The 18,947-nt window shown below is 43.1% G+C and overlaps 1 protein-coding gene across 1 annotated transcript in view; it reads right to left on the reverse strand.

Annotated features, from left to right (window-relative positions):
• The window catches only part of Cfap61 (cilia and flagella associated protein 61), a 289,348-nt gene that overhangs the window by 258,364 nt on the left and 12,037 nt on the right, over positions 1–18,947 (reverse strand). Inside the window, exons 3-6 of the mRNA XM_027421600.2 lie at positions 15,444–15,594; positions 12,575–12,651; positions 11,724–11,791; positions 11,396–11,522 (exon numbers count right to left, since the gene is read on the reverse strand). Coding sequence (XP_027277401.1) covers positions 11,396–11,522; positions 11,724–11,791; positions 12,575–12,651; positions 15,444–15,594 — 423 coding nt within the window. The remainder of the gene's footprint in view (positions 1–11,395; positions 11,523–11,723; positions 11,792–12,574; positions 12,652–15,443; positions 15,595–18,947) is intronic.

Here is an 18,947-nt window from a genome sequence, read left to right on the forward strand (position 1 = left end):
AGGGAGCACAGTTTTCCAAACACAAGGCAGACGTGCATACCAACTCACGAAGATTGGGACAGTATGCATAAGACCTGCACAGATGCAAGCCAGACAAAAATCCCAGCACAGAGGAGGGGAAGCGGGCATGAAGTCCTACCTCTAGCCAAGGAGCTATCTACATTTCAGTGCAGCTGGGAGAAGGAGTGTCAGCTTTCTTCAGTGGATTACACTCAGGGGAGGCCCCACACCCAGGGCAGTCAGCCAGCACAAACTAGACTAAAGGAGTTTTTAAAGAGAAAGAGAGAATATGAAGTTGAGGGACAATTTGGGAGGAGAGGGAAGAATATGATCAAAATAGAATATATGAAATTCTCAAAGAATAAATGATTTTTTTTTAAGTTTAAGGCTGGATATGGTGGAACACAACTTTAATTGAGCACAAGGTGGGGGATTGTGGGGAGTAGGCAAATCTCTGTGAGTTTGATCCCAGCCTGGTCTACATAGAGGGTTTCAGGCCAGCCAATGGTACATAGTAAGATCCTGTCTCAAAAACAAAACAAAATAAAATAGAAAAAGTAGTTCAAGATGGTAATGTTAACTACATTAATGCACGTAGATTTGATCATTATATGCTGAATATTTAGATACATACCTAATAAAATTGTGGCTCCCAATTTTCATGAATATGTGTATATGTGTGTGTGACTGTGTATGTGTGTCAATGTTTCATACAATAAAGAAAAACATAGTCATAATTTTAAACAAAAAATAATACTCTGGATATTAAAATCAGTAATAAAGATCTGGAGATACAGAAAGCGCTAAGCCTAGCCATGAACCTTCCATTAACAAAGTTGTCCAAAATCAGACCTTAATACCAATTCACCTGAGAAAAAAACAAGAAGTAAACATTCACACCTTGGAGTTCTGAATACTGTCCCTTAAGCTCTTCTCCAAAATGGATAGAGAGGAACTTGTTCAACACACTAAATGCATTCCTTGGGGTAATCGATAATTTAAGATCTTGCATCACCCTAAGCGCTAATGCTAACAGATGACATCAGCCTCCAAGTCTCAAATGGCATATGACAAAGCCCAGCCTCATGGCAAGAACGCCTCTGGCTAAGGAGAACCATCCATGCAATAAAATGTCTAAGAGCTCTCTCTCCTCTCTCTCTCTCTCTCTCTCTCTCTCTCTCTCTCTCTCTCTCTCTCTCTCACACACACACACACACACACACACACACTCACTCACTCATTGACTATGAGCACTGTCTATCAGGGGCAGATGAGACCACAGCGCCATCTCTGTGCCAGAGTGACACACTTAACAAGCACATCCTGCCATTTGCAGGCTATCCAGCATCCCCAAGGTGATGACCACTCTGCACAAAGTGTGCTGTCCATCAGCACAAAGGACAACAGAGACACAGTTCTCTGAGAAGTAGCATTCCTTTATATCTTCATTCAGAATGTGGCTTGGGAGGAGAAGCTGTGGGCTTGTCGATGCTATCAACTATAAAATAATTTCTTAAGAGAACAAAAGGTCCAACCTGTAAAAACTTGTTCTCTTGGGCACTCAAATGTCCAGCAGACTCTAAAAATCAGGCTAGACAAAAATGGGCCTGAATTCAAACCCTAAAACTAACAGACTGGCAAAGACACCTCACTTGGGGAACTGGGTTAAACTTAGGGTGTGGCAAAACTAAGGATGGCCTGTGTGGGCAGCTCTAACTGACTTTCTGGAAGAAGGAAAAGATGAAAAGACAAACTTATCCATCCTTTCACTGAGTCATTTAACCAGGAGGTACATGGTGGTGTCCTGGATCCCATAGAACTCTTCCTGGCAGCTCAGCTAAGTCTCTTGGTGACAAACAGTTTGTCAGATCACTTCACTGATGCAACATTCTGTCTGCTCTATATAACCACCATCCTAGAGGAAAAAGGACAGGCTGGCTTCCCTTGAGTTAGAGAGATTCGTGTATCACCTGCTGCTTGCAAAGTGACTGTACAAATCCTCAGGTGGGGAAGTTCACCTCAGCACAGCACAGAGGCAGCCTGCGCATCCAGAATGCTACCCAGACTCCTCAGCTGCCCTCTAAGCTTCTTCCATATCTAAAGGTCCTGCGTTAGACTTAAAAATATACTACTAAAAAAGTCGTTGCTTTAAATGCCACAAATACATTTTATTGTAGTGTAATTGAAAAAATGATAGAGAATTCAATTTAGTTCCAAAGAATACAGATTGCTTTGTCAAATCATGCTTTTAGCAAGAACACTGTCTCAACATAGGAAGGGGCAACACGGAGTTGTTGGCAACTAGATTTTTCTTTTCATCCTCTGGTCAAAAATGAAGTACCATTTTCTTTCCAAGATCTCTTGTGCCCTCTAGTGGTCCTGCTTAAGAAAATTAAATCTTCTATCCTTTCTAGAACTTTAAAACCGGCGGTTAGAGACATTTACCTTATGATTGCTGGAAAAGTTAAAGTTATGGGGGGGGGTTAACATAAGCTATCTGTGCATTAGGAAGACTACAAAGCATGAACCAGGCCATGTAAGTCCCTACCATCCATCCACACCACTGGGATTGGATCCATGTGCCCATCTTGGCAGTGGTAATCCACTGCTCCCAGAGGATAGACACCAAACCACAAATCCAGAGGGGTGGGGAGTTGGTGACAAATTCCCCAAATTTTGTGACAATAAATTCCCGGGCTAAATTCTGAAATTGTTCTACATCTCCTTTTAAAAGGCTTCGGGATCTTCATAACGTACAGCACAAAACATTAATTCCTGTGAATTAGAACTTAGAACTTAGAACTGCTTAGAAATCAAATTGAAAGAAGCAAGAGACTATCAGACTATCATAAAATTAACTTCTAGGGCTGGAGAGATAGCTCAGTGGTTAAGAGCATTTGGCTGTTCTTCCAGAGAACCTGGGTTCAATTCCGAGCACCCACACTACTGCTCACAACTGTCTGTAACTTCAGCTCCAGTGGACCCAATGCCTTCTTCTGGCACCAGGTATGAATGTGGTACACAGACATACATGCAGACCAACGCCCATGGACATAAATACATAAATAAATGAATAATAACCAAAAAATAAATTTAGAATTATGTACACTAAAAAATAACTACCTCAAGAAATGAAAAGTAGGTTTTATTGCTGTTGTTTGGGGATTTTTGTTTGATTAGTTTGGTTTTTTGAGACAGGATTTCTCTGGGTGATAGCCTTGGCTGTCATAGAACTCACTTTGTGGACCAGGCTGGCCTCATGAAATGTAGGTGTTTTTTAAAAGACATTGTTTTAAATATTAATTTCCTTTTTATTTTTTTAAAGGATAAAGTTTTAAACTCTTTACTAATGCATTCCTTGTTGTACATATTTATGAGGTATGTGTGATGACTTGATACAAATATGCAGCTGTAACAATCAAATTTGGGTGATTAGCATTTCCCTGTCCTTAAACATTTATGGAGTTCCTGATTTCCTCTCTTCTGACAAAGAAAATTTTCATCTATTTTGAAACACAATAATTGAGCCAACATGATTAAGTGGAGTCATCTGCAAATAGGCTGGCTGCCTTGCAGGGGGACTCGAGTTATTTAACAACACTAGCAGACAGTACATAACCCTTCTCTTGGCTCAGTCTTCCCTACACCCATGTGAGCTTGGAAAAGAGGCCCCCACCTTCCCAAGACCATGCCAGTGGTTTCCAGGCCATGAGCATCTCACATCCACCACTGAAGATTAATTAAGCCCACAGTGGTTTTTAAAGGTGCGTCCAGTAGCAGCTAGGCTTTGTTTCGGACATAATGAAAGACAGGGAAGAGTAACTTCGTTAATTAGTGTCTGAGTAGAAGAGCAGATTACAGCATCATTTTCCACGTGGCTAAATGAAAGAAACGGGAGAAGGGATTACGGTGTTAATTCATTCGGTTCTGAATATGTTGCTAGTTAAATAGCTGAGGGATAATTACATCCCCAAACCCTTCCCTGGTTTAGTGTCTTAAGAACTGTGTTCATCACCATTAATTATCAGTGCAAGTAGCTACTGATTAAACAGATGTCAAATGTGGGGGAAATAAGTATAAAGTGGCAGCCTAAGAGACGTGCAGCCACGCCTATTCCATGACGTCATGCAATGTCTTTGTGTCTCTAGCATTCTTGAGGAGGTAAGTCCACACAAGTTTCAAGATACAGGCAATTTGAGATCTACGAGTATTAAAACCTATCATTTTTGGATAAAAAAGCCTTTAAAATGTTACACTTCTGTAGCTTCTTCAGGCAAAAGCATTGTTTGGTGTCACAGTCTCCACCTGGATTCACTACTGTGCCTTCTTTATTTATCTTAACATAAAAGCTCCTTCCTCATCTCTTTGCATTAGGACAACATCCCCTTTGCTATTTGTTCCTTTTGGATTTTCTGTTGTGTGGAAAACAAAACAATCAGCCATCAGAGGCTGCATGATCAAGACCTTGGGTTGAATTATCCAGAGCTTTATTTCTAGCTCTGTGGGCCCTGCTCATAGGAAGACCATAGCCCGTCCTCCTAAGTCTTAAGAGGAAAAAAGACAAGGAAGTGGTGAGGAAGGAAACGGCAAGGGAAAAACCGAGACTGAGAACTATCGACTGCTGTAAAAATGAGGGTTGGTATCAAGTTGGCAGGATCTAGAATCACGAGGAAGTGATCTGTGCATGCCTGTGGGGGATGATCCAGGTAGGTTAGTCTCTAGACAAAACCGTGGAGGGTATTCTTGTCTATTGAGGCAGGAAGCCCTGCCCACTGAGGGTGGCACTATTCCCTGATTGGGATCCTGGATTGTAGAAACCTAGAGAGAGAGCCAAGCAGCCACAGGCATCCATGGCTTTCTGCTGACGGTGAAATGTAGTGTGACCACTGCTTCAAGACCCCACTGCCTCACTTCTCCATCGTGATGGCCTGGAGTCTTGAACTATGAGCCAGAATAAACTCTTTTTTCCCCTAATTTGCTTTGTCACAAAGCAGATAGAGCACCAGGGAACAAGTTAACAAAGGAATCATCTTACTTAAAAATAAAAGAAATGGACCTTTTTTTTTTTTTTTTTTTTTTTTTTTTTTTTTTTTTTTTTTTTTTTGATGGGCTGCTTCTGTGCACGTCACCTTCAGCATTGCATTTAAAAGCAATTTTTCCAATACAATAATGTCTTGCAGAATGCCTATGTTGAAAGTATTTAGGTCTTACTATTCTTCTGGAAAATAATCATTCATAAGATCCAAATGGGTACACTAACTATATGTTTAAAATTAAAAAAAAAACCCGCAATGCTGGGGGGCCAGTAAGATGGCTCAGTGCGCAATAGTGCTTGCTGCTACCTGAGCCTGGCGACCTGAGTTCAATCCCTCCGACCCACATGGTGGAAGGAGAAAACTGATTTCCACAAGCTGTCCTCTGACCTTCATATGTGTGCTATGTAGTATGTGAATTCATGCACACACGCTCATACAAACAAATGTAGCAAAGCATTATTTAAAAAATACTTTTGGAAATGTACCTCTTTCGTTTGTGGGTATTCGTTCCCCAATATTCAACCTCACCTCCCCCTATAGAACTGTCCATACATTTAATCATCCATTGGGATGATTTCTATGCTAGAAACACCCTTAAATTTAAGCATTTCACTCATCTAAAATGGAACTTGTAAAATGGCACTCATACCACATATTGAGTGCAATTTAAAACAACAAAATGCTATTTTTCTCTAGCAGCTTAAAAATGTTTTACTAACTGAAAATATCCAGGGTCTGGAGGTACAGTTCATTAAATCATGTGTAAAACCTCTAGTTTGTTCTCTAGCTCTGAAAAAAATAAAAAGCATCTTTAAATAATCTTTAGAATCCCTAGGTCTAAGAAAACAGAGTTCTATTGGTTATGATATAAACAGACACATATTTTGGTTGAACAATTTGATAACTATTTTAAATCTTAGTATTTATTATTCAAAAATTCCCTTTTTAGGTACCTATCTTATTGAAGATAAAACACCATGATTAATATTTTTCCCATGATATCTCTTTTCTGGAAAAATTTGTAAACAGTTAAGTTTCTGTGTTAGTTGGTGTGTTCCGTCCTTGTGACAAATACCTGAGCAAAACAACTTACAATTGGGAAAATTGTATTCTGGCTCATGGGTGCAAAGGCTTCAGTGTGTCTTGGCTGTGATGCCCATCGGGAACACGACCATCGGGAAGCAGAGACAATGTGTGCACCCTCTGGATTCCCCACTTTTCCTTTTATTCCAAACAAGTCTCCAAACTATAGGATGCTGCTGCCCACCATTCAGGTTGTCATCACCTTAGTTAATCGTCTCTGGAAATTCCTTCAAATACAGTCTTCTACATACTTATCAACATGATCAAGGTGAGAGTTGAGACCTACTATCATCATCATTTCCATAAATAACAACTAAATGAATTGGAGCCACACAACAGCCAGGCCATCTTGGAACACTCAGTCATCAGAGAGAACAAGATTCATTCTAATGACTTTATTATCATAAGTTATGGATGACAATAACAATTGGCTGTGACGTTTTCAAACACATATATGACGTACTTGGATCCTATTTGCCCTATTCTTATTACCTTCTCTAGTCTCCCTCTTCCTCATGCCGACTGCCTTCCTCTTCCCCACTAAGTCCACCTTCTACCTTTTCCTTTTTATTTTTTAATTGGTAGCCCAATGTCTTTCACTGGGGTTGCTTACAGGAGCATGAGTAAGGGTAGCCATAGGAGCATGGACAATCTACTAGTGGATACACCTGAAGAAAATGTCTCTCCCTCCCTCGGTAACCATTAACTGCCTGGAGATCCCTGGGGAAAGTGGGGCCCCGGGAGTCTCTTCACCTCCAGCTACTGTTAACAATAAAGATAGTGAGTTGTTATATTAGGTGCATAATTAACAGAGCATATGATCACAATACTGTATAATGCATACAGTGCTAACAGAGGCCAGAAGGAGGTATCGGATCCTCTGAGGCTGGAGTTACAGTTGTGAGCTGTCATATAGGTGCTGGGAACTAAACCTGGGTCCTATATAAGAGTAGCAAGTGGTCTTAACTGCTGAGCCATTTCCCACAGCTACCCCACCCTAACTCCAGTATATTTGTTTTTTGAGGCAGTGTCTCTCCATGTAGCCCAGAATAGGCTATGACTTAGGGTCCTTTTGCTTTTTCTTCCCAAACGCTGGGAGTACAGGCACGTACCAATATGCCAGGGTCAGAAGTGTATCTTTTTCCCAAAATATTTTAGTGGTTTCATTGTTCTTTGTAGAACTAGAGCTTGAACCCAGGACCTTACAACCAAGCAAGCACACAGCCTGTCAGTGTGTTTTGTTGCTGTTTGTGGAGGAAGTATCTTGATTGAACGCTTGGATGCAGAATAACTATGTCGGGTCAACAGTACTTGCATGTGTACCTAGCTATGAATAATTTTAATTCCTAATATTTTTCTGATCTGAGAACGTGCTTCATTTACTAAGAGAACCTATCCTTCAAATAGGTGGTAAAATGGCAAGGAAAAACTGAGAGATTTTAAAATAAAATTAAGATAAAGGTCTAATAGCTATCAGTTTTCCTAAAATAGCCTAGAATGTTCATTTATGGAAATTTCCCATACAAAACAAAACTGCCAACTTGTAAGTCCATTGTCAATAAAGTGTCTTTAAAGAATGTAACTTCCTGAACAGCTCAGGGCATCCCTCCCCAGGGGGCTGCCTTCCCCTCCACACATGGAGGAACAGTTACACCTGCCTATCTGCCTGGTGCTGGCCACTCCAGGAGCTTCCTGCCTTTGCACTTTTGCCCACTCTGCCTTTTTGGATTCTGATTCATCCCCTGTCCCCACCAGACCAAACTCAAGAGGCCACTTTCTTTTGAAGCTTTTATTCCTTCATGGAGAGATGATAACATATAAGAAAGTGCATGATCCCAGAATATAGTTTGATGAGCTTAGACAACTGCTCATGTGCGCATCTGTGCACTCAGAACTGCCACCCGCCCCCTGAAGAATTCCCTCTCGTCCCTCCCAATCTTCCATTCTCTCAGCACAGTACCACCAACCTGATGTCTACATATTAGCTTTACTGTTGCATACATCATACAACTGAGGTAACCAGTCTGTTTTTTTTTTTCTCCATCTGCCCTCTTCAGTCAGCATGACTTTTCTGAGATTGGATGCTATAGAAGCAGCTCATTCCATTGAATGGGGTAGCATCCACTGTATGAATGTACCACAGTGTGTATGAGCAAACACTCAGAGGGCTATTCTTAAGGAGGGAGGGCATATGAGGTTGTATTTATTTCTCTGTGTCCTTCCTTCTTATAAACCAACATCCTTGTAGTTTATTGCAGACAGGCCCCTCTCCTCCACCGAACTCTCAGCCCCTTTGTAACATATATGGTGATGGGATTAACCACAGCAACTTGGGCAAGCCCCTAGCCCCTGAAATAAATATTTAGTACTTCTTGGATTATTACGTGTAATCAGAGGTACACTAAGTGTTAGACTTACAATAGGAGGTCACAGACTGTCACCAAGAGTTCTGTGCTGTGGACCACGCTACACTGGTAACAGAGAGACCCCACACACACCCACACACAACAACAATTACTTTTTGCAAATTAACCCAACTGATGAGTGTCAGAACCAAGATCAGAATCTAGATCTATAATGTCATTATCACACACTCTTAAAAACTATGTCGTTAGCCAGGTATTGGTGGCGCACGCCTTTAATCCCAGCACTTGGGAGGCAGAGGCAGGCGGATCTCTTTGAGTTCAAGGCTAGCCTGGTCTACAGAGCAAGTTCCAGGACAACCTCCAAAGCAATACAGAGAAACCCTGTCTCGGGGGTGGGAGGGACCAAAAACTATGTTGTAGTACTACATGCTCTTGCTTTTTAAAAACTGCCAAATTTGATGTTTTTCAAAAGTAAACATTCATCAAATATGGAAATGGGTGAAGAGGGTACAATTTATTCTTCACAGAGGAGCGATCATCTGTGTGAAATGACTTCCCAATACACTCTTACTCAAGGCAGGCTAGCTTGTCCTCACAATTTTAGGCTGGAACTGGGCAGTTAAGTATCCCTACTTGGAGCCTCAGGATACTATAGAAGGTGTCCCTTAGGCTGGTTTATTGGGAACATGAAGGTGCTTGTGCCCATCGATCTCCAGGGAAACCAGGAATGTTAAGCACCCAGAAAGGGAAGGAGGTACAAACTGTTTTTCCAGAAAGCTGGGGATTGGAGGTGATGAATAGCCCAGTGAGCTGCATCTTCTGTTGCGCTAGGTCATGTCAAGCTCCCCTCACCAGGACCAGAGGTGGCTAATAGTCTAAATTAGCCCTTATATTACCTGTATAACCAGGGGCTCCTCCAAGCTCTCACAACCAGACCAGACATGGCTAACAGCCCAAATGACCTCTATGCTATCTGTATGGCCGAGACCAACCCAGATCCTTTCATAGGCCCTTAAGCTAATGCAGGCAGCCTATCTCCAGAACCCATCTTCTTGGAAGAAATGACATGTACCCTGAGTTGAGTTTCGTTGTAATTATGCTTTCTTGTGCATAATTGAATTGTATTACACCAGGAAACTTTTCCCCCAAATTATACTGTGTTTAAATATACTTGCAACAAGAAACCTGGCAATAGGGAAATTCCCAGGAATCCACAAGGATGACCCCAGCTAAGAATCAAAGCAATAGTGGAGAGGGTATCTTAACTGCCCTTGCCCTGTAATCAGATTGATGACTACCTTAATTGTCATCATAGAACCTTCATCCATAATTAATGGAAGCAGATGCAGAGATCCACAGCTAAGTACTGGGCTGAACTCCTGGAGTCCAGTTGTAGAGAGGGAGGAGTGATAATATGAGCAAAGGGGTCAAGACCATTTTGGGGAAACCCACAGAAACAGCTGGCCCGAGCAAGTGGGAGCTCACTGACTCCGGATTGACAGTTGAGGAACCTGAATAAGACCAAATTAGGCCCTCTGAATACAGGTGACAGTTGGGTGGCTTGGGCAGTTTGTAGGGCCGCTAGCAGGGGAACCAGTATTTATCCCTAGTGCTTGAACTAACTTTTTGGAGCCCATTCCCTATGGAGAAATACCTTGCTCAGCCTAGATACAGGGAGGGAGGGCCTTGGTCCTGCCTCAATGTCATGTGACAGACTTCATTGATTCCCCATGGGAGGTCTCACCTTCTCTGAGGAGTGGATGGGGGTGTGCAGTGAGGAGAAGTGGGGAGGGGTATCAGGAGGACTAAGGGAGATGGAACTGGGATTGGTATGTAAAATAAGATTGTTTTAAAAATAACAATAATAAATATATACTAGCAACAATGCACCTAGCATCAGACTCCCCAAAGTATTCATTTTCACCTCTTTGAGGTCCATTTCCCTGTCTGCCTACACCTGAAGGGAACCCCCTCACTGGATGTCTATAATGGGTCACACAAACAGCTGTGTGGTGCTGACTGTCATGTTTAGCTGGGCTGGGGATGACACCCGAGCCAATATGAGGCCTCTCCATCACAGCCATGTGCATGGCTGACTGCCTTCAGAGCAAGCATCCCACGAGAGCCAGGCAGAAGCTTCCAAGGCTTAGCACACCCTTCCACCAAGCTGTGCCGGTAACAGCATCCACAACTGCCCAGCATCACACAGAGGACACACACAGCCTGCCAGGTCACAAAATGACCAGTGAAGTCACACTGCAGGGGAGGAAGCATGGTGAAAGATGGTATAGGACTATTTTGGAAAACATACTTTGGCACAGCTATACCCTTAAACTGCTACACTTGGGCAATGTCATGAAGACAATGAAGGTAAAGACTTCAATTGGAAAATCCCTCTTGGAGGGACCAGCATCCTTATTTGTAAGTGTTAAAACACAAATAGGTTTTACGAGGAAAACTAAATAGGCAGATTCATTTTCAAGTTTGTTTTATTTGAAAGTTTTCTTACTTGCTGCAGGATTAAGGACCGTTTTAGAATCCTAGTAGTAAATGCATAACTCCCCAGCCACACAGACCCAAATGAGAATCATCAGATAGTCCTGCTAATTATGCCATACAAGGAGATGCTAAGAATCTCCAAATGCTATGAGTATCACACAAATTTAATCTAACTGATTGAGGATTCCTTAAAAAGTCTCTTATAGCTGGTCGGTGGTGGCACACACATTTAGTCTCAGCACTTGGGAGGCAGAGGCAGGTGGATCTCTGTAAATTAAGGCCAGCCTGGTCTACAGAGTGAGTTCCAGGACAGCCAGGGCTACACAGAAAAACAAAACAAAACAAAACAAGTCTCTCATAAAGACGACCATCCTGTGAAGTTTACATCACACAGGCATGTGCCAACTGTACCTGGCTTTGCGAATGTGCAGCTGAGGGTAGTGGTCATGCCTGTGACATATGTATACTGCAAAGTCTTCATCATAGGTCAAACATGGAATGTTTCCCACTTGGCTAAATACAGTTGTCAGAGGTGAACCTAAATCACAGAAAGAAACATACACTTTAACTGAGGTATAACTTTAGGATTTCAGAACAAATCATGGTCCCCGTTCCACTTGGAGATTTACTGGCTGTAATCAAGTACAAACATGACATAAAGTCTGGTGACCAATCTTCTTTCCCATTCCCAAGAGTGCTCCCTTCAGCTTCTGGGGACACTAGACTTTGAGGGCCTTACCTAGGCTCACATAGGTTGGCACTATAAGGAATATGAAATGCAGTTCTGGTACTGTCTTGAACACAGTCCTGGGGAGGAAAGACAGGGTGGGACAGTGTTGGTAACAAAGCAATTACATCCCCTGCTCCTGAAAATGAGATTTCTGGAAAGTCACATGGACTCGGTCGCTCCCTGCCTGTCAGGGCCAGAGCATTTCCCCTAGGCAATGCAACTCCTTCCCATCTACTTTTCCTTCGATTCCAAAGAGCTCCCCTCCTGTCTGTCTGGTGGAGGTCGAGAGAATAAAGGGCATGATGTCCAAGCAGCACACCAGATTTCTGCTGACATTAACCTTTGACCCGGCATCTGGATAGTCTGGTGTGACATTACAAAGTGACTTGAAAGCTGAGCCACCCACCCCCACCCCATGATCTGAACAGGCTGTCAGAGATGCATCGCCACGGCTCAAAGGCCCTGCTCATCATCTTTCCACACAGCCACATTCGGGATGCTTCTGCAGGTTGTCATGTCAATACGGGCTTCTAAAGAGAGACTGAGGAAATCCTACATTGAAAACGCACAAGCCCACGAGTCTTGACTCTTTCCTGACCACCCTGATCCATTTCTTTAAATTACTGTACTACCTGTTGGCCTCAAATGATAGCAGTTAAAAACAGAGGCTGGGTAGAGAATGGCTTTTAAAGAATTAGATTATTTTTCTTTCGGAAATATTGCTGCTATTAAATTAATAGAGGGTTAATGTTACAATAAACTATAAGCAAATTAAAGGCTCCAAAGAACTTTGTGTCATTTGAAAAATATTCCATAAGGCCTCTTTCATGACCACCGTCTGTGAGGTGGCGTCCACTCACCGGATGACCTCTCTGAGGCAGCCAGTGGCATACTCGTCCACGGCCACGAAGAAATGCATAAACAGTGTATTCAGAGGCTGCGGAAGAAAGGGGAATGGGGGTAAAACACTGGACCAGACACAGCAGGGCTCACAGCAGTCCCAAGGGCAGAGCTGGCCAGCGCTTGTGGGTGACGGCTTACATCAAAGTGACAAAACACCCAGGTAACAGTTGAAGCCCTCTTGTCACTTCATTCACAGCCTTCTGTCTCACCAGAATTATTTAAGGAAATGAGGACTGTGAGTCTAGAGTGCCCAGCCCTTGTGCCTGCCCTCATGGACGAACTGTGGGTAGGGAAGAGCCTGCAGGGGAGTGAAATCGATTATGGACTCCATAGTCTTGCCTTTGGGGGTGTCTATGCCAAGTGAGAAACAATCACCCTTTCCCTGGGGCTCCTGAGCCAGCAGCTGCTGCTCTATTCATGGGACACGAGGGAGAGATTCTCTTATGAAATTGAAGGATGGAAGGCAGATGCTGCATTAGGAATCCAAAGGCTTTTTTTGTTCAACATTCCCCGAGTCCAAATCAAATTATCACTCCTGCTATCCAGAAAACCTGGGAGTTAAAAATGCAGAGAAGCAAGATTCTCCCAGGGCTTTCGGCAGTTTTAAAAGGGCTTTGTCCTCTGGCTTTTGGAGATTAACTGGCCTGAATAACAACAGTGTTCCCTTACAGCCATCTCTCCGTCCCTGTGTTCATGAGCACTCCAGAAATAATGGAAATGCAACTGCTGAGTACAATATGTGCATTTCCACTGGGGAAGTGGGAACTTGGGGTTTCTTGATTTCTTAGTAAAGCTGCCCCTCCCTCAGCGTCATGCTGCCCCTCCCTCAGCGTCAGTTGCGGGTGTTGGCTCCAGGACCTCTGCAGATACCAAAATCGATGACTGTTCAATTCTGGTCCCTCTATCAAATGGTGTAGTGTCTGTGTGCAACCAGCACATGTGTCTGATGTACATTACCTATCACGTTAAATAAAGAGTGTAAGCATGACTTGAGGGGCTGTTCTACCGTGTTGTTTGGGAATAATAAGGAGAAGCTCTGCATGTGTTCAACACATGTACAATTGTTAAAACCCTCTCCATCATTAGTCACTTGAATTTATGGTGTGGAACCTGTAGAAGGAGAGAGCTGACTGTGGTTTTCTAGGTAACTTTGCTTTGGGTTACCAACTACATAGCCATGTGCTGTCTCCACGTCTGTTGGCTAGCCTGTGACTTGGAAGCACTCAGAAGGAACTGGCGAGAAAAGAATCATGAGTTTGACCTGTGACCTTGAAGATTCTCAAAAAGCATTTGAGAGATACTTTGGAGATTCTCCAAAGTTCAGGTAGCAAGAGACTACAGGGTTCTGAGCACTTTCTATGTATTAATGCTTTAGTCCCAACCTTTCTCAGCATCTGCTCTGCACTGAACGGGGCTGGACTTGGAGCACACAGGCTTACTACTTGCTTGATTTATCTACATAATTTAGGATTTACTCTCTACACATCTTCAAGACAAAAAAACCATTACTTTAGTTCAAACACTGATGGGATAAAATACACATTGAGGACTAATTAAGGCTTAATCGGTGCAGCTCGACAGAAAAATAATGTAAGTTATAAATGCAACCCACAATGTAATTCCACATTTTCTGGCAAGTATGGTTAAAAAGAACAGGACTGGAGCCGGGGAGATGTCTCCGGGGCAAAAGTGCTCTGGAAGTGTGAGGATCTAAGTTCAAATCCTCAAAACCCACATAGAAAAGCCAGGCCTGTAGCACACCTGTCTATACCCCTACCCCTGGCATTCCTACAGGAATGTGAGAGGTAGAGAAAGGCAAATTCCTGGGAGCTTGAGGCCCAGGCGGCTTGGCAAATGCAGCAGATAAACAACAAAGTGAGAACCTGGCCCAAATAAGGTGGGAGGCAAGGATTGACACCTGAGATTGCCCTGACCTGCTCAGACATGCTACAGCATGTGTGCACCCACATTCACACATATAAACGTGCATATACTTACACAGCATAGACATAAGCACACATACACACAAAAATAAGGATGAGAATGTTGGTTTTTAACCTAAAACATTCAATATATAGTTAACACATAATATGAAAATTGTAGTTGATTATTTATTTACTTTGTGAGACAAGGTCTTGTGACAATGACCTGGCTGGCAGGTTATTCATAGCACATAACACTGACTAATTTGAACTCACAGGAAATCCTACTGCTTCAGGTTTTCACCTATTACCTGGATTATTAATATTTTTAAAAAGTCACTAATGACATACTTCACACAGTTTTTCCTACTAAGTACTTCAAATCTAGTGTATGGTTTATATTTTCATCACATCCCAATTCAGACTAGCTAATGTCAAATCCACAATGGCTACCTGATATCAAAGGTACCATACTCCGAGACGGTGTTTTAAACGTTATACAATATGACTAAGTCCGAAGCTCAGTTGTCATTCCTAGGCCAACTACTAGGTGACAGTGGCCTTCCTAGGATATCACAGACCTCACAAAAGGACACACAGACAGATGTGGGGTATCTAGATATACATATCTGACACACCAACTCTTTGCTCTTGTTCACTTAAGAGCATAAGGTAGGCCTTGGGGGCAGATGGCTGACGGGGCCACCATGTACCCACCCTGCATACTCTGGCTCCCTTGCCTCCAGAATCCTATCACTTTGTTTTTAACATGTTACGATGTTGCTATGATGTGCATGAGTGCTGGATTTTCTCCACCCAGAAACTGAAATAACATCAGTCTGATACCAGGCCTTCCCTTCCACAGTCAGGCTGTTCTAATAAACAGGCTGTATACTTTTCTTACTGTGCATGGGATTTCACTGTCAAGTTCCCGGAACAGCGACACCCAGTTGTCCTGATTGGCAACATTCCAGTTGGGATAGTCCAAGAAGATGGCATGGGCCATGATCTCCTCCTTGTCATTGCAGAGGGTAACAGCAAGGTTTGCTTTTTCTCTGTGAAAATGATGAAAATACACACATGAACAGAGACAACCTAAATAAGGTGAAGGCAGGCCTTAGTCTTCTTCCTGGGCTACTGGAACTCTGGAGCTGCAGCGTGAGGTCTGTGCACACCTGGAGTTGGCAGAATGATGCTTCTGAAAGTTTGGGTGTGTTTGTTCAGGGTACATGGAGTCATCAACCAAGTTGCTATTTAAAATTATGTTTTCACTAGAAGTGTTACCTTTATAACAGTAAATATCTGATAGCCATCCTTTGCACACTGGGTAGAATACCAGTCTATTGCATACTTCCTCTACCTTCTCCAAGGTAGCAATACCACTGTGTTGATCTACACTCAACACACTTAGAGTGGCCAACTGTCCTTTGCTTGAGAGTGAGGTGATACTCAGGATATGAGACTCACAGCAAGTTCCTGAACAAATTGGGATGGGCTGGTCTCCTGTGGCAAAGCTGCATTTAGTTCCAGCTCTATTGGGATTCTTATACAGTTTTTCCAAACCCTGAGCCCAGGACCCAAGGCTGAGACACATAGAATCTGAACATCTGTAGTCACCAGTTAGCCTTCTATTGCTGGGATAAATACCAGGACCAAAAGCAACCTAGGGGGAAAGGGTTAATTTCACCTTATACTTCCAGGTCATAGATCATCACTAAGGGAAGTCAGGGCAGGAACTCAAAGCAGGAACTTAGAGAAGAAAACACAGAGGACTGGCACTTACTAGCATGCTCCTAGGCTCACATCCAAGACTCACCTAAGCTTGGGTACAACCCGAGTTTTCTCTCCTTTCTCCTTCCCTCTCCTTCCCTTCCTCTCCTGCATCTCTCTCCTCTCTCCCTCTCCCCTCTCTCTCTCTCTCTCTCCTCCTCTCTCTCTCTCTCTCTCTCTCTCTCTCTCTCTCTCTCTCTCTCTCTCTTTCTCTTTTCAGCTTTTGAACCTGTGGCCTCACTAATGCTAGGCTACCTTCCTTTTGTTTAAGTGGTTTTTGTTTTTGTTTGTTTGTGTGTGTGTGTGTGTGTGTGTGTGTGTGTGTGTGTGTGTGTGTGTGTGTGTGTGTGTGTAAACCAGAAGTGTTGGATCCCCTGGAGATGGAGTTAGAGATGGTTGTGAAGCACCTCACATAGGTGCTAGGAACTTAACTGGTACCTCTAGGAGAGCAACAAGCTCTTAACTGATGAGCAATCTCTCCAGCCCCAAACTACCTTTCTCATTGCAGGTGCCACCTGTGTACAAATGGTACCACTCAGTGTTGTGTGTTCTTCTTTATCAATTGGAAGTCAAGAAAATGGCCCACAGACATGCCCCAAGGCCAAAGTGATGGAGGCAGTTACCCAATGGGGTCCTTCTCCCGAGATGTGTCAACTTGACAACAAAAATGAGCCATCACATGCAGCATCGCCTGAAATAGCTGCAGAAATAGAGACCCAGAGGGGTCTTGGGAAAGCTAAGGTTTCCTAGCACCTTGATGATGAGAAGCAGCAGCTCTTAACTCTGGTAGGCTGTCCCCAAGGAACTATCTCAACCATTCCACCTACCTGACAGCCTGCCTTGTGGTACACCAAGAGAGTAAAAGCCAGGACCCAGTTACTCACACGAAGAACATGGGCGTACAAATTAAAAGGCAATTTTCACTTGCTCAGCTGAATATAATTAAGTATTATCGGCTGGAGAGATGGCTCAGAGGTTAAGAGTACCGACTGCTCTTCCAGAGGTCCTGAGTTCAATTCCCAGCAACCACATGGTGGCTCACAACCATCATCCCTAATGAGGTGCCCTCTTCTGGTGTGCAGATATACATGGGAGTAGAATGTTGTATAAATAAATAAAATCTTTTAAAGTAAAAAAAATTAAGTATTATCTTAAAGACACTTTGAAAATCAGATGTCAGGAGTTACTGTATCCCACAAATAACCCATGACTGTCAATGTTTTCCTTCCCAACCTTTTGCTTGCTTTCTCCAAAGTAAATTCTCATTATTTGGCCCAAGTTGACCTCAAGCTCACCATCCTCCTTCCTGCCTTAGCTTCTCAGTGCTGGCATCACAGGCATGCCCTGACTCCGACGTCTCTGTGTTGAGGGGAGTTTTACATTGGAATTCATATGCTGTGTGTTTTTAAAATGTAAATGCAAAGGCTGAAGAAACAGCTCAGCAGCTAAGAGGACCCAGGATCAGTTTTCAGCTCACATGATGGTTTACAACCAACCTTTACTCTAGTTCCAGAGGATCCAATGCCCTCCTCTGACATCTAAGGGGACCAGGCATTCATGTGGTGCACGGACATACATGCAGGGAAAACACTCACATACATAAAATAAATAAATCTAAAAAAAGAAAGGAAAGAAATGTTAAGTTCAGAATCCATACTGAGTCCATACTGTGCATAACTCTATTGTTTCCACTTGATTTCAAATCATTTGACTGAAACAGTTCATCAAACAGCAGTCCTTTACACACACACACACACACACACACACACACACACACACACACACACACACACCCTGTACTTTAGCTTCATAATTTTCTCTAAGTCAATTCAAATTGGGCTTGAATATTTTAGCAGGAAATTTACATCACAAATGAGAAACCAGTTTTCTCTGCTATCAGTAGGAAGTACCTATAAAAACAAAGACAACACATTTCAAACTAAAATTGTGTAAGTGTGTACCAGGTAAAAGATCTTTGGATTCCATTATGTGTACAGAAATCTTTAGGAAACAAAGTCCTTGGGATGTCAATCATTCGCACCCACAGCTTCTGTTCCTCCTCATGGGAGGGTTCAGATAGCAACACAGATCTTCCCCCTCAGCCATGGGGAACTGAACCAAGATACACATGGTCCAAAAGCCCTACCCAAGCCAAGTCTAATGAAAGAAAGGCCCTGTAGATTTCTAGAATATAGTAGTCACACAGGGATCCACTGACAAGAAAATGAAAGCCCATAACTTCTCAATTCAGCAAAGACTTTGAGTCCTTTTCTCTCCCTCCCTCCCTCCCTCCTTCCCTCCCTCCCTTCCCATCTCTCCTTTTCCCTCTCTTTCCCTCCCTCCCCCTTCCCCCCTCTATCTCTGTCTCCCCCCCCCAGCTTTCTGGATTTTTCTTCCCTAGACCATAACCTATAGCTAAGAACCATGCCTCTAGTTCACATGAGAAAACAGCCACCACACAAGACCCGTCACACATCAGATATGATGATCACAGTAGTGGTGGGCAGGAAGAGGTGGTCAAGAACTTGAGACAGAGAGCTGCCATCGCCCCAGGGAAGCAAGGGACAACATGTTCCTGGAATCTCAATTTTAGCTTGAAATGCATTTATCCATGGGAACCTTAGGGTGGTGGTTGGGT

This window comes from Cricetulus griseus, chromosome 6, assembly GCF_003668045.3.
Source record: "Cricetulus griseus strain 17A/GY chromosome 6, alternate assembly CriGri-PICRH-1.0, whole genome shotgun sequence".
Lineage (NCBI taxonomy): Eukaryota > Metazoa > Chordata > Mammalia > Rodentia > Cricetidae > Cricetulus > Cricetulus griseus.